Below are 22,295 nucleotides of genomic sequence, written 5' to 3'. Positions count from 1 at the left end.
ATATCAATATCATAATGTATATATAAAATACAAAAATAATGGGAAGATATGGATTAAAATATTTAATAATTATTTTTACATTGGGAAACTAAGTATAATTTACTTTAATGCCATCTATAACTTCTAGATTTTCTACAATGACCATGCATATAATTAGAAATATCCTTTATTAAAATGAATAAAAATATGCTAATTTAGTATTATAAGGAAAGAGAATATTTTGTTGTTTAATGAAAAACTTTGAAAAATTCAAAATAGCCTGATGTGTCACACACCTTTAATCCCAGCACCTGGGAGGCAGAGGTAAGAGGATCATTATGAGTTCAAGGCCAGCCCAGAACTACAGAGTGAGATCCAGGTTAGCCTGGGCTACAGTGAGACCTTACCTCAAAAAAAAAAAAAAAGAAAAGAAAAAGAAAAAGAAAAAGAATGTTTTTACTCTATTATGTTCATGCATATTACACTATTAATTACATATTACACTATTAAATAAAAATATGCTCAGGGGCTGGGGAGATGGTTCAGTGGTTAAAGGTATTCACTTGCAAAACCTGACAGCCCTGGTTCAGTTTCCCAATAACCCATGGTGGACGGGCATTCATTTGCAAGGGCAAGAGAACTTGGTTAATCCATACATGTAGTAAGCACATGCATGTGTGAGCACACACACATGCAATAAATAAATAAAACCTTTTAAAAATACATAAAAATATGTTCCTACTTACAGTTGTCTCATTATAAAAGTATTTTAAGTAATGAAGATAAGATAACTTTTAATAATGTTACTTTATTTTAAGGTAAATACAACATTGCCAGGTTAAAATTAGATGGCAACTTAGACATATGCTTTATGTATATAGATATGTGTGTGTGTGTGTGTGTGTGTGTGTGAGTGTGTGTGTGTATGCTTTTAGAACCATAAGGATTTACTTTATGATATATAATTTGTGTACCACAAATTGTACACATTTCTTAGATATTCATGTCTAAAACTGATATGACTAGGAAGATACTCAAAACCACAGCAAAACTTTACAAGCACTTTGATATGTAACAATATTATATATTGCTTTAACAGTATGAATTTTTAAGACAATGGATGAATTTCATAAACAGGTTCTAAAATTTGATGACTGATTAGCAAATCTTTGCATAAGCAGGCAGAAAAGCTTCCCTACCCTATGGAAACTAGGTAAAATAATCTTGAACTCTCATCTCCAGTAGCTTGTTTATTTTTTTTTTAATTTTATTTATTTATTTATTTGAGAGTGACAGACACAGAGAGAAAGACAGATAGAGGAAGAGAGAGAGAATGGGCGCGCCAGGGCTTCCAGCCTCTGCAAACGAACTCCAGACGCGTGTGCCCCCTTGTGCATCTGGCTAATGTGGGACCTGGGGAACCGAGCCTCGAACCGGGGTCCTTAGGCTTCACAGGCAAGCGCTTAACCGCTAAGCCATTTCTCTAGCCCTCTAGTAGCTTGTGTAAAGATTTAACATAGTCCAAATACCTTCATATGGAAGTTAAAAGTAAAAAAGCAAGCTGGGTGTGGTAGTGCATGACTTTAATCCCAGCACTCGGGAGGCAGAGGTAGGAGGGTCGCCATGAGTTTGAGGCCACCCTGAGACTACATCGTGATTTCCAGGTCAGCCTGAGCTAGAGTGTAACCTTACCTCAAAAAGAAGAAGAAGAAGAAAAAGGAGGAGGAGGAGGAGGAGGAGGAGAAGGAGAAGAAGAAGGGAAGAAGAAGTAATAGAGCAAGGGGAAACAGACTTCTGCCAGTCATCTTTTTTTCCAAATACATAATCCATCCCTTTTCAGATCTATTCCTCTGAACTGACATCATTTATTTAGTTCAAAACATGGCTTCCTTGATTTGGTTTCAAAGGAAAAGAAAATCTTTTTTTCTTTTAAAAAGCTTTAAAAAGGCAGCTATAGCAGCCACTGAATCCAATTTCTGCTTAAATCTTGAGGGTACCTAATGCTCCTTGGGTAGAGAAATGCTGCTCTGACTCTTTCATTCATAGCATTACTTCACAGACAAGGTTTGCACTTGTCATTCCACCTCAAAACAAGGCATGGGCTTCTTGGCCAATGAATTCATATTATCTGATGGGTGGTAGGACAGTGTGCTCATTTTTGTTGATAGGCTTGAATGAGATTTGGCCTTTGGAGGAATGTATTTCAGAAGCTGGAGAAAATATTTTTTAAATTTTTTCCCCAGAAAGCCATAAAAAAGAGGATTCAAGCAATTGTTAAAATAAGCTATACAAATGGTGATAGGCATGGCAGTGTCCACGATATCTGCGATTCTGCAGTCATGGATGAGGCCCAGATGAATAAGCACATCCAGAAAAGTGAATATTTGGTGGGGAATCCAAGAAAAGAAAAAGAAAAGCACAATCGCCATGATTATCTTAAAGATATCATCATTCCTGGGCCTATTCTTCTGGATTTCACATGCCTTCTTTAGAGCTTTCCAAATCATAGTATAACTTGTGAGAATGATCAGAAAAGGAAACAAGAAACCAAGTATATTTTTGGTCAAGCCCAGCCCTACGGGGAGGGTTGAATTTTGAGACTCATAATGGAAAGCACAAACAGTGATATTGGTGTTCACGATGAAAAATACATTTCTGTGGATGATAGCTGGCAAACTGGCCAAGCCAGCCAGTAGCCAGATAATGATGCAGGTGACCTTGGCCACAAGCATTGTGCGGCGAAGGCGAGATTTCATTGGGTGAACAATAGCCAGGTAGCGATCGATGCTGAGGCATGTGAGCAAAAACACACTGGCATAGAGGTTGAAGCTGACACTGGCTGAGGCGATCTTGCACAGGTGGTTGCCAAAGGGCCAGTGGTACTCCATAGCAGTGTAGACAGCCCACAGTGGCAAAGTTAGCAGGAAGCATATGTCAGCCAGTGCTAAATTCAAAAGAAAAACACTGGCCACAGTCTTCAGTTTCATGTAAAAGTAAATGACAATCACCACCAAGCTGTTTCCGAATATTCCCACCACAAAGATGATACTGTATAGAGTAGGAATCATGACAAATATGTAATTGTGTCTTCCAGCTTTGGGACAGTCATCTTGTATTCTTTTGATGCCATATTCAGTAGAAGAGTTAAGGATCATTTTGATGTTCTTGGTTGAATTAATCTCAGACACTATACAAAATACATCTGGAGAAAAGAAATAAAAGTAAGGAAAGTTTACATTTTGGTTTAAAATAATTTCAGCAATTTAACATTAATTTATGAAAAATGTTAATCCCATTTTATGAAGAAAGACTAATACACTGACAAAATCAAAGGTGGCCCAATTAATTTCTAGAGGATATGCTTTCATATATTAGGTGGATAGTCAGACATTAGCAGGCTTCCCCTTTCTCATAATCTGCTTTGCACCTGTGTCTCTGGTAACACACTCATTTTAAAAAATGCGATATCAAAATTGCCTTTCCTTAAGATTTAAAATACAACATTGAAAGGAGAAAGATAGAGGTGTTAGGAATTTGTAGAGGTCTTATTTTATAGACTTTGTTCTTTTGTTTTCTAAAATTATTTTTAATATTTAATTTTAATTTTATTTTGCTATAATTATTCTTGTCTTTGTGTCAAAGATGGGACCTGAGTTGTACCTCTGGCCTTGGTGGAGACTTGACATTATAAATTGTCCAAAAGATTGTAAGATTATAAAGACATCCATTGTACGCTCTCCTCAGATGGGCCTGTCAATAATCTGGACAGGAAAACACCCCTCAGGAAGCATCTTTTCTAGAAACTTGAAAAAATATAAAAAGAAAAAGAAAAAATGATACACTTGAGGACATAGTAAGAGGATGGCAGGAATAACTATCCCCTTAATGAAGTATGCACTTATACACCCCGAAGTCTTTCTTCGATGCATTTCCTTACAAGATCCTCACTGCTAACCCTACCTGCTTTCGGAATTTCAACTTAGAAAATATAACTTTTTCTTTTCCCTCTTATTCAATTTTTGGATCCTGGCCTGCTTACCACATCATTTTTGAATATTCATTTTCTCCCCCACCACCACAGACTTCCTATGTGCATCCTGTTTGTTTTCTTGACCTCTATTTTGAGATTTTCCATTTCTTGACCTCTAACTAAAAAAGCAAGATATTCTTATCCAGCTCCCTACTCCCATTAGCTGAGATCTCCATCTTGAGTACCCAGTTGTTTTTCTCTTGAATTCTAATTTTTTTTTTAAAGAACTTCCTTCTGAGTCTAAGTTGTTTAATGAGAATTCACAAAAGTGATCCTGTGTTGCTGAGTAACAGTAGAAAGTAGTTAAGTGTCCTCCAGAGGAACGGAAGTGGGACCTATTGGTGAATAACAGGAGGAGAAACTGGCTAGAAATTGTTTAGTTTAGAGCATTAGGATCCTGAAGCACTGCAGGGATAGCCTGCTGGGTAGGCAGACTAGGTAGGGAAGAGCCCTTGGTAAAATAAGACAGAAGGCAGTCATTTCTCCTTCCTGGCTTGGAAGAAGTTCCCCATTGTACTGCCTTGGTAGGCAGGCCTGATAGCTTCCTGAGACTAGTACTGGACTTACCATAAGCAGATCTGCACTTCTCACTTTCACCCAAGCTGACCAACAACACATTTTACATGGGCTTATCTTCCTTTTCAATAAAAGTTCAGTATCCGTGGAAACTGTGGGTTTCTCTGAATTTTGGAAGCTCCCTCCTCTCAGAGGAGTACTTTTTTTTTCTTTTCTTTTCTCTTTCTGTCTTCCCCTCTTACTCAGAGAAACAAACACAAAATTTCCCCTAGATGCTTCCTAGGCAGTATCAACTCTGAAAGCAAAGTGTCTGTTTTTTGTTGTTGTTTTCTTCTTGGAAAAAGTGGGAGATGTCCTTGATGAACCTATAAGGTAAGGTCTGGCTTTTCCTTATCTCTTTTTTTTCCTAGAGGAATCTCTCTTTCCTAGAAATAAGATGTCACATGGGTACTGGAATGACAAGCTTATTCTCCCATCCAATAAACCCTTATTAACTCCAAGGCAATAATGCTATCCCATTTTTGGGAGGACCTCTCCTATTACACAGGAGCTCTACCTTCTTTCCTTCTCTTCAGTTTTATAATAAAATCTTTATAAATCTAAGCCAACCCCCCTGCCCATGGTCCATGGTGCATTCATCAAATTAACAAGAACCTAAGGCCACTAATTCAGTGGAAGTTTTGTGTGACTGTGAGCATCTAGGACTTTATCTCCTGAGTTATAAACCCACTCCAGAGCCCAGAAAGGTCCCATCTCTCCCAAAGACATCTCATATTCACAGCAACTACCACTGTTCCTGAGTCCTACAGGCAAGGTACTGTTGGGATAGTAGGATGAAGAAATTCCAGACCTCTAACCATAGCTCTTGTACCAGCCATCAGCTCAGAGCTGCTGGTGTACTTGCAATGTCCAAAACCTGAGCATCTGTGCATAGAATGCCACCTCACACTAAAGTGGGTACAAACCCAAAATAGTACACTTACTGAATATCCTACAAAGGTGAATTCTTGCTTCTTCCTTAGAAACATAAATAAATAAATAATAAAGCTTTCACCACAGAGATGTGTAGACCACAATGCAAAATGAATGTAAAACAACAAACTGACGGATCTCCACCAACATGATCTAGTCCCACCCTGGAAGTCTCCATTGAAAACAGAGGAGATAACAGAAGTAGAACCCCCAAATAAAAACATAACAAGGGCTGAAGAGATGGCTTAGCGGTTAAGCGCTCGCCTGTGAAGCCTATGGACCCTGGTTCGAGGCTCGGTTCCCCAGGTCCCACGTTAGCCAGATGCACAAGGGGGTGCACGCGTCTGGAGTTCGTTTGCAGAGGCTGGAGGCCCTGGCGCGCCCATTCTCTCTCTCTCCCTCTATCTGTCTTTCTCTCTGTGTCTGTCGCTCTCAAATAAATAAATTAAAAAATGAACAAAAAATAAAAACATAACAAGCAGGCTGTAGAGATGGCTTAGCAATTAAGGCATTTTCCTTCAAAGCCAAAGGACCTAGGTTCAATTCTTTGTGATCCATGTAAGCCAGATTCACAATGTGGAGTTCATTTGCAGTGGCTGGAAGCCCTGGTGCACCCATATTCATATTCCTTCTCATTCTCTCTCTCTCTCAAATAAATAAATAAAAATAAAATATTTTTTGTTCATTTTTATTTATTTATTTGAGAGTGACAGAGAGAGAGGGAGAGAAAGAGGCAGATAGACAGGGAATGGGCATGCCAGGGCTTCCAGCCACTGCAAACGAACTCCATAAGTGTGTGCCCCCTTGTGCATCTGGCTAACGTGGGTCCTGGGGAGTCCAGCCTTAAAACTGGGGTCCTTAGGCTTCACAGGCAAGCGCTTAACTGCTAAGCCATCTCTCCAGCCTAAAATAAAATATTTTTTAAAAACAACAACAAAACAAAACAAGCTACATGAATCTGATCAAGTGAATCACTGAACTGCAAGTAAACCATCATAAAACCAACAACTGCATAAATGAAATTGAGCAGAATCATCTCTCAGAGCATACAGCTTTTGCCAATAAACTGAATGGTGGAAACCCAAAGAAACCTCAAAAGAGAGATAAATGAATTTTGAAGGTGAATCAACAAATAGAGGACCTCAATAACCAGCTGAATAAGCTGAATGAAGACATGATCAAATGCAGAGATGAACTCTGGAAGCATCAAGAAAATCAAACATTTACCTGAAATTGGATTTCAAATAAGAGATGGACATCATGCTGAAAAACACAGCAGCTAACAAAAACAAAATAGAGCTTTCAAAATCCTTTATAGAAGCCCTCAATAACAAACTTAAACACGTGGAGGACAAGAGCTCCAATCTGGAAGACAAAATGAATGAAATTGATCAGGAGTCCAAAAACTTTGACAAGTTCAAAACAATCATGTGAAAAGAATATGAAGGAAATGTGTGATACTCTAAAACAACCAAATATCTGGATTATTGGGTATACCAGAAGAGGTAGAATTTCAGGCCAAAGGCATGGTGAACACATGCAACAAAATTATCTAAGAAACCTTCCCACCCTCTCAAAAGAAAGATCCGTCCAGATACAAGAAGCTCACAAAACACCCAACATACTGGACCAAAGAAGAAACTCTCTAAGGCACATTATAGTTAAAACCATAAAAAACAAAAGCAGACAATGCTAAAAGCAGCAAGAGAGAAACAACTTATAACATACAAGGGCAATTTCATCAGAATACCCTCAGACTTTTCAATGGAAACCCTGAAAGACAGAAGGGCTTGGAATGGAACCTTTTAAAATCTAAAAAACTATAGCTTCCAACCCTCAGATGGTGAAAGGAAAACCTTCTATGATAAAAGCCAGCTTTACAACTATATGAATACAAAGCCAAACCTACAGAGAATACTTCAGGGAATAATCCACATAGAAGAGTTGAACAACCAACCTCAAGAGCCTTCAAGAGGAAGGACACAATAAACAAAACTAGAGCAGGCACAAAAATGTACAACTGCACCAAACCCCATAAAGCTTTCAACGTGGAAGGCACTAAATCAAACACCACAATTATATCCTTAAATATTAATTGTCTTAACTCACCCCAGTTCCCCCACTCCACAAATTAACAGGGTGGATCAGCAAAAGGGAACTTTCTATTTGTTATCTTTAAGAAATCCCACTAAAGATAGACACCTCCTCAGGGCGAAAGGATGGAAAGTAATTTTCTAAGCAAATAGATAAGAAACAAGCATGTGTGCCTATATTAATATCTTGACAAAATATACTTCTAATCAAAAGTCATCAAAAAGGACAAAGAAGGCCACTTTTAGTCATCAAGAGAACACAGGTGCATCACATTTTATATAACAAAACTTACTCAACAACAAATCAGAAATAAATACCAATACCATCATAGGAGAGGGTTTTAATATCATGCTATCATCAATAGACAGATTATCCAAACAGAAAATCAACAGAAAAATAATAGAGCTAAACAACACTGTAAATCAACAAGACCTAACAGATATCCATTGAACATTCCCACCCCAGTTCTTCAGACTACACATTCTTCTCAGTAGCCCATGGAAACTTCTCCAAAAAAGATCATATACTAGGGCATAAAACATGCCTCCATACATTCAGTTAATGTTACTTCCTGCCTTATATCATACACAATTCATTAAAGCTAGAAATTAACAATAAGAGAAATAGCAGAAATTACAGGAGCTCCTGGAGACTGAATAACAAGCTGTTAATAATGAATGGGTTATGAAAGAAATCAAAATGGAAGTTGTAAACTTTCTAGAACTGAGTGATAATGAAAACACAACATACCAAATGTTATGGGGCACAATGAGCACAGTTCTAAGGAGAAATTTCACAGCACTAAATGCTTTCATAACAAAGATGAAAGATCTCAAATTAATAAACTGACAATCTTCCTAAAGTTGTAAAAACAAGAACAATCCAGCCCTAAGAGTTCTAAATGGAAAGAAATAATTAAGATCACAGCAGAAATTAATGAATTGGAAACCAAGAAAACTGTTAGGTCAGGACAAAATGGAGTCACCAAAGACAGCAGGATGGCAACAGACACAAGGAAGTTGATCATCCACATTCCTCAAGAAACCACCCAGCCATTATTCCTTCCTTGCCTAACAATGCCTGAGGTCTAGGTTTCCTGCCCTGGTTACTGTTCTGGTGTCACACCCTGGCTATCTTAGATCTCCCCTAAAGAAACCTTTTTGTACTTCCCCTTTCTTCCCTTCCCCCAACTAAAGAGCCCCATATCCAAGAGCCCACTGTCTGCAATCCCAAATTGACTGCTCTGCTCTTGAGAGTCAGTCCTGGCAGCTCCTGTTTTTCACAAACAAAAGCAGAGTGGTCTCCATGGTCTTGGTCACTCCTGAACCTTACAAAAACAATTAAGAAAATTGACAGAAAAAAAATAATTATATTTTGAAAAAATAAAAAAAAGACTGATAAACCCCTGGCCAATTTGATCAAGTATAAAAATGAGAAGTCTCAAATTAATAAAAATGGAAATGGAAAGGGAGAGGGAGAGGTCACAACAGATATCAATAAAATTGGGAGCATAATCAGGACATATTTCCAGAACCTCTACTCCAGTATCTTATTCTTTACACAATTTAATTAATCTCACAGTCTTTTTTTTTTTTTTTTTTTTTTTTGAGGTTGAGCCTCACTCTATCCAAGGCTGAACCTGGAACATACTCCATAGTTCAGGCTGGCATTGAACTCATAGTAATCTTCCTACCTATGCATCCTAAATGCTGGAACTGTAAGCATGAGCTACACATCTGACTCTCATCTCAAATCCATTCTTCAAATTATTATTATCCACCTTTTAAGCGTTCAGGATAGCTGATGTTAAGCAACAAAGAGAAAATAGGTTTAAGAGAGGTAGGTCGGTAGATATAATACTTTTGGTGAGGCAGTAGAGTTGAGAAAAGATTGAGGTCTGGAAGGCTTTACATACTCTAAAATTAATATAATAAAAGCTTGAGGCCTTGACATGCCCATTCTCACTCTCTCTCTCCCTCTCTCTGTCTCTAATAAATAAATAAAAATAAAATCTTTTAAAAAAGAAAAAAAAAAAAACTTGGGCAAGAAGAAGGCTAAAAACTCATTGCCCAAAGCTACCTAGACCCTGGCTATAGCTACTGGTGCTGGTACAGTTTTCCAAGTGCCTGAAGGTGACTTATAGCTCATTATAATACTAGACATGACCAGAGAGGGTATTAAGATTAATTCAGATGCTAATGAGGCATAGGGTACATGACATTTTTATTTTATTTTTATTTTTAATTTTTTAATGTTTATTAACATTTTCTATGATTATAAAAAAAAATCCCATGATAACTCCCTCCTTCCCCACCCCTGACACTTTCCCCTTTGAAACTCCATTCTCCATCATATTACCTCCCCGTCTCAATCATTGTACTTACATATATACAATATCAACCTATTAAGTAACCTCCTCCCTTCCTTTCTCTTCCCTTTATGTCTCCTTTTTAACTTACTGGCCTCTGCTACTAGGTATTTTCATTCTCACGCAGAAGCCCAATCATCTGTACCTAGGATCCACATATGAGAGAGAACATGTGGCGCTTGGCTTTCTGGGCCTGGGTTACCTCACTTAGTATAATCCTTTCCAGGTCCATCCATTTTTCTGCAAATTTCATAACTTCATTTTTCTTTACTGCTGAGTAGACTCCATTGTATAAATGTGCCACATCTTCATTATCCACTCATCAGTTGAGGGACATCTAGGCTGGTTCCATTTCCCAGCTATTATAAATTGAGCAGCAATAAACATGGTTGAGCACATACTTCTAAGGAAATGAGATGAGTCCTTCGGATATATGCCTAGGAGTGCTATAGCTGGGTGATATGGTAGATCAATCTTTAGCTGTTTTAGGAACCTCCACACTGATTTCCACAATGGCTAGACCAGATTGCATTCCCACCAGCAGTGTAGAAGAGTTCCTCTTTTCCACATCCCCGCCAACATTTATGATCATTTGTTTTCATGATGGTGGCTAATATGACAGGTGTGAGATGGAATCTCAATGTAGTTTTAATCTCCATTTCCCTGATGACTAGTGACGTAGAACATTTTTTTAGATGCTTATATGCCATTCATATTTCTTCCTTTGAGAATGCTCTATTTAGCTCCATAGCCCATTTTTTGATTGGCTTGTTTTATTCCTTATTATTTAACTTTTTGAGTTCTTTGTATATCCTAGATATTTATCCTCTATTAGTTATATAGCTGGTGAAGATTTTTTTCCCATTCTGTAGGTTGCCTCTTTGCTTTTTTCACTGTGTCCTTTGTGGTGCAAAATCTTTGTAATTTCATGAGGTCCCAGTGATTAATCTGTGGTTTTATTGCCTGAGCAATTGGGGTTGTATTCAGAAAGTCTTTGTCAAGATCAATATGTTGGAGGGTTTCCCCTACTTTTTCCTCTAGCAGTTTCAAAGTTTCAGGTGTGATGTTAAGGTCTTTAATCCATTTGGACCTAATTCTTGTACATGGCGACAGAGAAGAATCTATTTTCATCCTTCTGCAGATACATATCCAGTTTTCAAAACACCATTTGCTGAAGAGGCTGTCTCTTCTCCAATGAGTATTTTTGGCATTTTTATGGAAGATCAGGTGGCTATAGCTACTTGGGCTTACATCTGGGTCCTCTACTCTGCTCCACTAATCTACATGTCTGTTGTTGTGCCAGTACCACGCTGTTTTTGTTACTATGGCTCTGTAGTATAGGTTAAAATCAGGTATGGTGATACCACCAACCTTATTTTTGTTGCTCAGTATTATTTTAGATATTCAAGGTTTGTGGTAACTCCAAATGAATTTTTGGATTGTATTTTCTATTTCCATGAAGAATGCTTTTGGAATTTTGATAGGGATTACATTAAATATGTAGATTGCTTTTGGTAATATTGCCATTTTCACAATGTTGATTCTTCCAATACAGGAACAAGGGATGTTTCTCCAATTTCTAGTATCTTCTACAATTTCTCCCTTAAATGTTTTAAAGTTCTCATTGTAGAGATTCTTTGTTTTTGTTTTTGTTTTTTGGTTATTTTGTGAGTAGTAGATGGAATTTATTAATTGTCAGTAGAGTGCCATTTGTGAATTTTCTTTTTTTGTTTTTTAAATTTTTATTAGCATTTTCCATGATTATAAAAAAATATCCCGTGGTAATTCCCTCCATTCCCCCCTCCACACGTTCCCTTTTGAAATTCCATTCACCATCATATTACCTCCCCATCACAAACATTGTACTTACATATATACAATATCAACCTATTAAGTACCCTCCTCCCTTCCTTTCTCTTCCCTTTATGTCTCCTTTTTAACTTACTGGCCTCTGCTACTAAGTATTTTCATTCTCATGCAGAAGCCCAATCATCTGTACCTAGGATCCACATATGAGAGAGAACATGTGGCGCTTGGCTTTCTGGGCCTGGATTACCTCACTTAGTATAATCCTTTCCAGGTCCATCCATTTTTCTGCAAATTTCATAACTTCATTTTTCTTTACCGCTGAGTAGAACTCCATTGTATAAATGTGCCACATCTTCATTATCCACTCATCAGTTGAGGGACATCTAGGCTGGTTCCATTGCCCAGCTATTATAAAATGAGCAGCAATAAACATGGTTGAGGATGTGCTTCTAAGGAAATGAGATGATTCCTTCAGATATATGCCTAGGAGTGCTATAGCTGGGTGATATGGTAGATCAATCTTTAGCTGTTTTAGGAACCTCCACACTGATTTCCACAATGGCTGCACCAGATTGCATTCCCACCAGCAGTGTAGAAGGGTTCATTTTTTTCTACATCCCCACCAACATTTAAGATCATTTGTTTTCATGATGGTGGCTAATCTGACAGGAATGAGATGGAATCTCAATGTAGTTTTAATCTGCATTTCCCTGATGGCTAGTGACATAGAACATTTTTTTAGATGCTTATATGCCATTCGTATTTCTTCCTTTGAGAATGCTGTATTTACCTCCATAGACTATTTTTAGATTGGCTTATTTGATTCATTATTATTTAACCTTTTTAGTTCTTTGTATATCCTAGATATTAATTCTCTATCAGATATATAGCTGGCGAAGATTTTTACCCATTTTGTAGGTTACCTCTTTGCTTTTTACACTGTGTCCTTTGTGGTGCAAAATCTTTGTAATTTCATGAGGTCCCAGTGATTAATCTGTGGTTTTATTGCCTGAGCAATTGGGGTTGTATTCAGAAAGTCGTTGCCAAGACCAATATGTTGAAGGGTTTCCCCTACTTTTTCCTCTAGCAGTGTCAGAGTTTCAGGTGTGATGTTAAGGTCTTTAATCCATTTGGACCTAATTCTTGTGCATGGCGAGAGAGAAGAATCTATTTTCATTCTTCTGCAGATATATCCAGTTTTCCCAACACAATTTGCTGAAGAGTCTGTCTTTTCTCCAATGAGTATTTTTGGCATTTTATTCGAATATCAGGTGGCTATAGCTACTTGGGCTTACATCTGGGTCCTCTATTCTGTTCCACTGACCTACATGTCTGTTTTTGTGTCAGTACCATGCTGTTTTTGTTACTATGGCTCTGTAGTATAGGTTAAAATCAGGTATGGTGATACCACCAGCCTTATTTTTGTTGCTCAGTATTATTTTAGATATTCGAGGTTTTTTGTGATTCCAAATGAGTTTTTGGATTGTTTTTTCTATTTCCATGAAGAATGGTTTTGGAATTTTGATAAGGATTGCATTACATGCGTAGATTGCTTTAGGTAAGATTGTCATTTTCACAATATTGATTCTTCCAATCCAGGAACAGGGTATGTTTCTCCACTTTCTAGTGTCTTCTGCAATTTCTCACTTGAGTGTTTTAAAGTTCACATTGTAGAGATTCTTTCCTTCCTTGGTTAGGTTTATTCCAAGGTACTTTATTTATTTATTTTTTTTGATGCAATTGTGAATGGGAGTGATTCTCTGATTTCATCTTCTATGTGTTTGTTGTTAGCATATATGAAGGCTACTGATTTCTGTGTATTTATTTTGTATCCTGCTACATGGCTGTAGGTTTTGATCAGCTCTAACAGTTTGCTAGTAGAGTCTTTAGGGTCCTTTATGTATAGAATCATGTCATCTGCAAATAATGATACCTTGATCTCTTCCTTTCCAATTTGTATTCCTTTTATGTGTGTCTCTTGGCTTATTGCTATAGCTAAGACTTCCAAAACTATGTTAAATAAAAGTGGGGACAGTGGACACCCTTGTCTTGTTCCTGATTTTAGTGAAAAAGCTTCCAGTTTTTCCCCATTTAGTAGTATGTTGGCTGTAGGCTTGTCATAAATAGCCTTTATTATATTGAGATATGTTCCTTCTATTCCCCGTCTCTGTAGTACTTTCATCATGAAGCGATGTTGGATTTTGTCAAATGCTTTCTATGCATCTAATGAGATGATCATGTGATTTTTGTCCTTCAACCCGTTTATGTAATGTATTACAGTTATAGGTTTGCGTATGTTGAACCATCCCTGCATCTCTGGGATAAAGCCTACTTGGTCAGGGTGAATGATCTTGTTGATATACTCTTTTATTATGTTTGCCAATATTTTGTTGAGAATTTTTGCATCTATGTTCATGAGGGAGATTGGTCTGTAATTTTCTTTTCTTTCTTTTTTTTTTTTTTTCTATCTTTGCCTGGTTTTGGTATCAGGGTGATGCTGGCCTCATAGAAGGAGTTTGGTAGAATTCCTTCCTTTTCTATTTCCTGGACAAGCTTAAGAAGCAATAGTATTAGCTCTTCCTTAAATGTCTAGTAAAATTCAGCAGTGAATCCATCTGGGCCTAAGCTTTTTTTAGTTGGGAGATTATTGATAACTGTTCAGATCTCCATGTTTGTTATAGGTATATTTAAGTGATTAATCTCATTTTGATTTAATTTAGGTAGGTCATATAAATCAAGGAAATCATCCATTTCTTTCAGATTTTCATACTTTGTGGAGTATATGCTTTCATATTATGTTCCTATGATTTTTTTAATTTCTCTGGAATCTGTTGTGATGTTACCTTTTTCATCTCTGATTTTATTAATTTGTGTCTCCTCTCTCTTTCTTTTGGTCATATTTGCGAAGGATTTATCAATCTTGTTTATCCTTTCAAAGAACCAACTCTTTGTTTCATTAATTCTTTGGATTTTTTTTTTTTTTTGTTGTTGTTGTTTGTTTCTATTTCGTTAATTTCTGCCCTAAGCTTTATTATTTCTTCCCGTCTACTGATTTTTGGTTCGCCTTGTTCTTCTTTTTCCAAGGCTTTAAGGTGAAGCATTAGGTCGTTTACTTGTGACCTTTCTAATTTCTTAATATAGGCACTTAAGGCTATAAATTTACCTCTTAGAACTGCCTTCATTGTGTCCCAGAGATTTTGGTATGTTGTGTTGTTATTATCGTTTGACTCTATAAATTTTTTGATTTCCTTCTTGATTTCTTCATTGACCCATTCATCATTAAGTAGTGTATTGTTTAGTTTCCATGATTTTATGTATGCTGTATAGCCTTTCTTGCTACTTATTTGTAGTTTAATTCCACTGTGGTCAGATAGAATGCAAGGAATGATTTCAATTTTCCTGAATTTGTTAAGATTTGCTTTGTGTCCTAATATATGGTCTATTTTAGAGACTGTTCCATGTGCTGCTGAAAAGAATGTATATTCTCCAGCCTTTGGATGAAATGTCCTGTATATATCTGTTAGGTCCATTCCTTCTCTGACCTCATTTAGTTCAGATACCTCTCTGTTTATTTTTTCCTGGGATGACCTGTCAATTGATGAGAGTGGGGTTTGAAAGTCACCTACTACCACTGGGTTTGGTGTTATCTGTGAGCTTAGTTCTAATAGTGTTTGATGAATTTGGGAGCCCTCATGTTAGGTGCATATATGTTTAGGATTTTAATGTCCTCCTGTTGGAGTGTACCCTTAATCAATATAAACTGACTTTCCTTATCTTTCTTGACTAATGTTGGACTTAAGTCTACCTTGTCGGATATTAGGATAGCAACACCTGCTTTTTCCAGGCCCATTTGCTTGAAACACCATTTTCCAACCTTTCACCCTAAGCAAATGTCCATCCTTTGTAGAAAGTTGAGTTTCTTGGAGACAACAAATTGTAGGATTCTGCTTTTTAACCCAGTCTGAAAACCTATGTCTTTTTGTTGGGGCATTGAGGCCGTTGATATTAAGAGATATTCTTGAAAGGTGTGTATTTATGTTTGCCATATTTTTGTGTGTGTGTGGTTCCATTTCTACCTGTGCTCTCTTGTTTTAACTAGTATTTGAGTATTGCTTGTTTTTTCTAGGTTCCTTATATGTATGCTTTTCCTTTTCTTCAGCATGGAGGATTCTATCAAGTATTTTCTGTAGAGCTGGTTTTGTCTTCAAATACTCCCTTAACCTGCTTTTGTCATGGAATGTCGTTATTTCTCCATCTATTTGAATGGATAGCTTTGCAGGATAAAGTATCTTTGGTTGACAGTTGTTATCTTTCAGAACTTGGAATACATCACTCCAACCCCTCTGGCTTTAAAAGTTTGTGTTGAATAATCTGCTATAATCCGGATGGGCTTGTCTTTGAAGGTAACTTGATTTTTCTCTCTAACAGCTTTCAATATTTTTTCTTTGGTTTGTATATTTGGAAGTATGATTATAATATGGTGAGGAGAGGTTCTTTCCAGGTTTTGTCTGGCTGGGGTTCTAAAGGCTTCCTGTATCTGCATTAGCACCTATTTCCCCATTTGGGGGAAATTTTCTTCTATGATTTTGTTGAAGACGCCTACTATGCCTTTGGAGTGGAATTCTTCTCCTTCTACTACCATGCCCTGAATTCTTATATTTCTTCTTTTCATAATGTCCCGAATATCTTGAAATTCCCACTCATACTTTTCTATAAGCTTGTCTTTCTCTTTGTTGGACTGTATTAGATCTGCCACCTGGTCTTCTAGCTTAGATATTCTGTTGTCTCCCTCATCCATCCTACTGGTGAGATTTTCTACAGAGATTTTATTTCATTTAGTGTGTTCTTCATTGCTAGTAAATCTGACTGGTTTTTCTTTATTACTTTTATTTCCTTCTTTATGTCTTATATTGCCTTCTTTATTTCATTAAATTGGTGTCCTGCATCTTCTTTGATTCCTTTGATTTCCTCTTTGATTTCTTCTTTGATTCTTTTGATTTGTTGTTTGACCTCTTTGAACCTATTTACAATCATTCTTTTGAAACTTTTCTCAGGCATTTCCTCTAACTTGTTCTCACTGGAGGACATTTCTGATGCATTAATACTTTTAGGTGGATTTATATCGTCTTGCTTTTTTGTTTCTTGTGTTATAATGTAGATATTTTTGCATCTTGGATTAAATGAATGCTTGGATTTTCTAGCTAGCTGGGTATTCTTAGCTGTATCAATTGATTTGATATAATATATTTTCAGGGTAGGAGCTTAAGTTGTTAGGTGTGGCTCTTAAGACGCTCAGAGTATCTACATAGGTGTTGGTTGGGGTTGAGTTTCCCTACTATGGGAGTATTCAAGTAGGCTGAGTGGAATAAAATACAGGTAGATTCTAAAATTTCACTAAACACTGTACACATTCAATCAAAAACAGCACTGAATATTTATGCAAAGTAGTTATTATAACATCCAGATCCCCTAGCAACAACGAGGTTAAGATTTCTGGTTTGTTGAGAGATCCAAGTCAGCTTGTGACCAAGTGAGAACCTTCCCTGGTACAATCAATCCCAGTTACCTTTTTGAATGATTTTGGTCTCAGTCAAGTTGCTGGCTGGGTCGTTGGGCTGCTATTCTGATTTCTGGAGCTGGGTACTGGCTTTTCCTGCAGGGAAAACTGAACCTGGCAACTGTGGCCCTGTAGAATGGCACCCCTGCTGCTGGATCTGCCACTGCTGCTCCTGAAGCTGCTGCTGCTGGATCTGTTCCCGTTGCTGCTAAAGCTGACACTTCTGGTTCTTTCGCCTCTGCTGGGTCCACCGCTGCTGCTTCTGCTGCTTTAGCTGCCACTGCTGGATCCTTTGCTGTTGCTACTGGATCTGCAAGTGCTGCCTCTGAAGCTGCTCCTGCTGCTGGATCTGCCGCTGCTGCCGCTATTGGATCTGCCACTGCTTGGGCTGCTGCTGCTGGGGCTGGAGCTGCTGATGTTGCTCCGGGACTCTGCTCCTGCTTGGGTCCCGCTGTTCACTCAAGTTGGCTCAGCCAGGTCCCAGGACTGCTGCTCTGTTCGCTGGAGCTGCCCTCAGGCAGTGGGGGTGGGGAGGGAGCTGCAGCTGCTCTAGTTCTCTCACTGTTCCATGTGTTCTTCTGCCTCGTGGTCTGCTCCTTTGTTATTCAGTGCTGCTCTCCCTTCACATTTCTTGAGTTCGCAGAGAGCTCTAATATGAGTGGAAGCTCCCCTTCCCTGGCTTTTCCTGTGGCTGGATCCAAGCCTGGTGGCTTTCTGGTACGCTGCCACCCCTGCAGTCAGCGGACCTGTCGGGGCCGCTTTTGCCGGCCTGTGCGGGCTCTGGATCTCTTTTACTTCTCCACTGCTGTTTCAATTTCCTATACACCTTGCTTTTTAGTAGAAGTGTGTATCTTGCTGAGTTTTTTCAGTCTTTTTCCCCACTAGGCTGCTTTGGCATGCTATCTATGCTGCCATCTTAACCGGAAGTCTAAAAATTCATTTCTTATGCTGGTGTTAGCACAAATATTCTTATTCCACTAAATATAAAAAGTCATGGTAGTAAGGTGAAATCCAGAGATTAGGACATAAGGAAAAAGAAAGTATGTGTGTGTGTGTGTGTGTGTGTGTGTGTGTGTGTATATATATATATATATATATATATATATGAACAAATCCTGTTCTCAAATTCTTTAAGCTTATAAATTTACAGAAGTTTCTCAACTATAATCATCACTGCATTAATTGAGATCACCATATTGGCCCACAAAGGGAGGGAATGTGATTGTAATATTATGGTTTTCAGAGATGGTCACAGTTTTCCTATTTTGGTGGATGAAAAGGGCAGATGAATAAATGTGCGCTCCTCAGAGAGAAACATCTGACTTGCCCAAACCTTAAGTTTTCTTAAGTAAAACCACTTTCACTTCTTAGAAATTTGGTTCAGTAGCATAAACTATTTCATTTCGTATGCCATTTTGAGGGGTAAGAAGAAAGTGAATGGTCAGAAAGGGGAGCACGTGTTAATTTAAACTTTTAAAAATTTATGATGATAGTAGAATTTATTTGTGTTGACCTGTGAGCTAGAGACTACTAGCCACATGAAAATTCATTTCAAAGAAATAAAACCATATGACTATCATATTTATGAGATGCTAGAAGAAGGTAATCTTCAACATGTTTTGCCTAATTGCTCAATGTTCTGATTGCAATAGGAACATTCTTGGAATAACAAACAGTTTGTGAACCAATCATGAGCAAGGTAGGAGAACACTGGAGGTCTAATTTTGGCTTTCCCACTCATTTGCTTGTTGAACTTAACTCAGTCACTTAGCTTTCCTAAACTTCTGGATCCACAAGGGAGTTGTTATAAAAAAAAAAATATTCTGAAGCACAGGAAATGTCATAATCTTTCTTTGGAGTAAGCATACATGTTTTGATAAGGAAAACAGGACTGGACAATTAGAAATAAACTTAGAAATAAACTGAGACATGAGAAATCCTTAAATTAGTTCTTGATTTTTTAAAATTAATTTACTTGAGAGAGAGAAATATGAATATGGGTATGCCAGGGGCTCCAGCCACTGCTTACGAACTCCAGATGCATGCTCTACTTTGTGCATCTGGCTTATATGGGTACTGGGGAATCAAATCTTGGTTCTTAGGCTTTGCAGGCCAATGACTGACCCACTAAGCTATCTCTCCAGCCTATTTGAAATGTTACTTTATTTATTTGAGATAGAGATAGAGAAAGAGGGAGCAGGGGTGGGGGGAGGGAGAGAATGGGCTTGCCAGGGCCTCTAGCCATTGCAAACAAACTCCAGACACATGTGCCATCTTGTACATCTAGCTTGCATGGGCACTGGGAGATAGAACCTGGGTCATTTGGCTTTGAAGGCAAGTGACTTAAGCACTAACCCATCTCTCTAGCTCCTAGTTCTTGATTTTTGAGGTAGGGTCTCTATAGCCCAGGCTGACCTGGAATTCACTATGTGATCCTTGAACTCACAGTGATCCTTCCACCTCTACCTCAAAGTGCTGGGAGTAAACATGTGTACCACCACATCTGGCACCTGAGGTACTTTTGATTAAACTTGCAATTTAAGCCTCCAGTAAACTACTGGAGAAAGTGGGGGCAGACCTTTTAGTCTAGCACTAAGGTGTATTGAAACCCAGATTTGAGCTCTAGCTGTTGTGCTTGCCAGTGTTAGTTTTTCTCTATGATGCAAATACATGTTGGAGTGAGCCAGCTTCTCCCACCATGATAGAACTTCCCTGAATTTTGTAAACCTGAAATAAATCTTTTCCTTCCATAAGCTGCTTCTGGTCAGCTATTTGTTCTAGCAATGAAATGTAACTGCAACAATAGCCCACACCAATTTTATAATATTCTCTACTGAGCACAAGAATTCTTTGTATTAAAAATAAAAAAAAATCACTCAAGATGAATAAGAAATTTTCTATAAAATTATTATACTTACACTATTTTTTTTTTGTTTAGAAAACATTCAAAGAAATATTCCCCATACATCTTGGTTGTAGCATCAGGATAAGGAAGGGAAGATGAAGGGTTTGTTTCTCATTTGGAAAAGCTTGTTGCATTTTATTCATGGTTATAAGCTATGAGTGCCTCAGGCATCCCTGTTTTACTTATTGTCACTGCATAAGTCAGTAGTACACTGCACAAGATTAAGCCTGTTAATACATCACCTTCCACAGGGGAAGGATACATGAGATCCCACATCTTCCAGAATAGCTAATGGCAGCTAATAGTTGCTGGGAAAGGGGATTCATGTTCATCAGTGGTGTAAACACTGGGAAGTTACCTATTCCATGGTAAATAAGCTTTCACTCTTGATCATGCAAGCAACCCTAATTTATTTAACTCAAATGAAACAAAAAGCATGAAAGTAAGATGAAGATTAAAGAGGATGAAGAGGGGTATTAATGAGAGAGGAAATAAGAAAGGCTGAGTGGGAGAAATAAGGTCAAAATACATTATATTCAGGTCAAAATATACATTTTACAATATACACAAAATATATATACATGTCAAAAATGAACAAAATTAAAAATTTTACAAAAGAGTCAATGGCACAGAAAGATGGATTCATGTTTGAAAAATAAAATAAAAATATGCTTTGAAGTTAGGGACTTAAGATTACATTCACTTGTGGAAATGAGGAAGAATGTATTATTGTTAAAACAATAACCTGTGAATGTTCAGCAATTAGTTCATGTGGGTCAGATGTCCAGATAAAAACACAGGGCAAGTGTTTTATATTGGAGAACATTTTATAATGCTAAAGGACTTCTATCCTAAGAAAAGGAATGCTATAAGGGCTATGCTGACTCTAGCTTATCTTACTTGTATACCTTGAAACTATACTCTTGTATATATGCTTCTTTATTAGCATTAAAATGCAGCTAAAATAGAAGGACACATGACATGTCTGAAGCAGAAACATTAGACTAGAGTCCTGGCAGAGCCTGTTTTGCCACTAACTAGCCACAAAACCTTACAACAGTAATTTAATCTCTTACTTTGTTATTCCTAAAATAATACAAAATATTTAAAATGAGAATGCCAACACTTGTTCTCACTGGCTCTCAATTTTACAGGAGTCACAAACTTATACCATCCACATTAAACAGTACACAAAAACCCTTAAATAACGTTAAAATAATTTTGATAATATTTTTAACTTAACCTATATTATGTACATATTTATATATTTAAGTACTCTTATTTATCTAAACTATGACTACATTTTTTTAAAAAATAGTTTTGGTTCATTTTTATTTTTTTTATTTGAGAGTGACAGAGAGAGAGGGAAAGAGACAGATAGAGAGAGAATGGGGTGCCAGGGCCTCCAGCCACTGCAAACGAATTCCAGATGTGTGCACGCCCTTGTACATCTGGCTAACGTGGGTCCTGGGGAATTGAGCCTCGAATGGGGTCCTTAGGCTTCACAGGCAAGTGCTTAACCGCTAAGCCATCTTTCCAGCCCCTATGACTACATTTAATGAACAGGAAAATCATCAAAACATTTTATATTTCTTTGCAACCATTTCTTCAAAATACAGTATATAATTGATGCTTGCAGTACATCTTAAGACTTGCCATATTTCAATATTCTTTACAATGGGGCAGCCACTGCCATAAGACCCCAGCAGAACTGCCTCACTCCTGACGCTCCTGCTGGCTGGCTCTGAATGTGTACTGCCCACAGACGGTCAGCATCAGCATCGTTCAGGACTGTACTAGAAATGCTAGTCTCAGCATCTGTACCAGATCTACTGAGTCAGAAATTGTGTTGGGGGGAGAAGGGCTGAGTGGTGAGTTATGCCTAGTGAGATTTTCATGCACACAAATATTTGGAAAATATTGCAGTAATAAGCATCTGAATTTGCGAATCTAGTTTAGATGTTGATAATCATTATTAATAGGCAAAATCAAATCCATTGAACAAATCCCTGGCAAAGTGATGTTACTTGGCCTTTCTAAAGCATCAAATACTAAAGCATAAGAA

At 37.6% G+C, this 22,295-nt stretch overlaps 1 protein-coding gene across 1 annotated transcript in view; it reads right to left on the bottom strand.

Moving 5' to 3' along the window:
* Positions 1 to 2,054: 2,054 nt before the first annotated feature.
* Positions 2,055 to 22,295, bottom strand: part of LOC101596637 (type-1 angiotensin II receptor) — a 64,960-nt gene continuing 44,719 nt past the window's right edge. Inside the window, exon 2 of the mRNA XM_004663635.3 lies at positions 2,055 to 3,181. Coding sequence (XP_004663692.1) covers positions 2,055 to 3,134 — 1,080 coding nt within the window. The 5' untranslated portion in view covers positions 3,135 to 3,181. The remainder of the gene's footprint in view (positions 3,182 to 22,295) is intronic.

This window comes from Jaculus jaculus, chromosome 17 (genome assembly GCF_020740685.1).
Source record: "Jaculus jaculus isolate mJacJac1 chromosome 17, mJacJac1.mat.Y.cur, whole genome shotgun sequence".
NCBI lineage: Eukaryota > Metazoa > Chordata > Mammalia > Rodentia > Dipodidae > Jaculus > Jaculus jaculus.
This window is presented reverse-complemented; position numbering and strand designations above follow the sequence as displayed.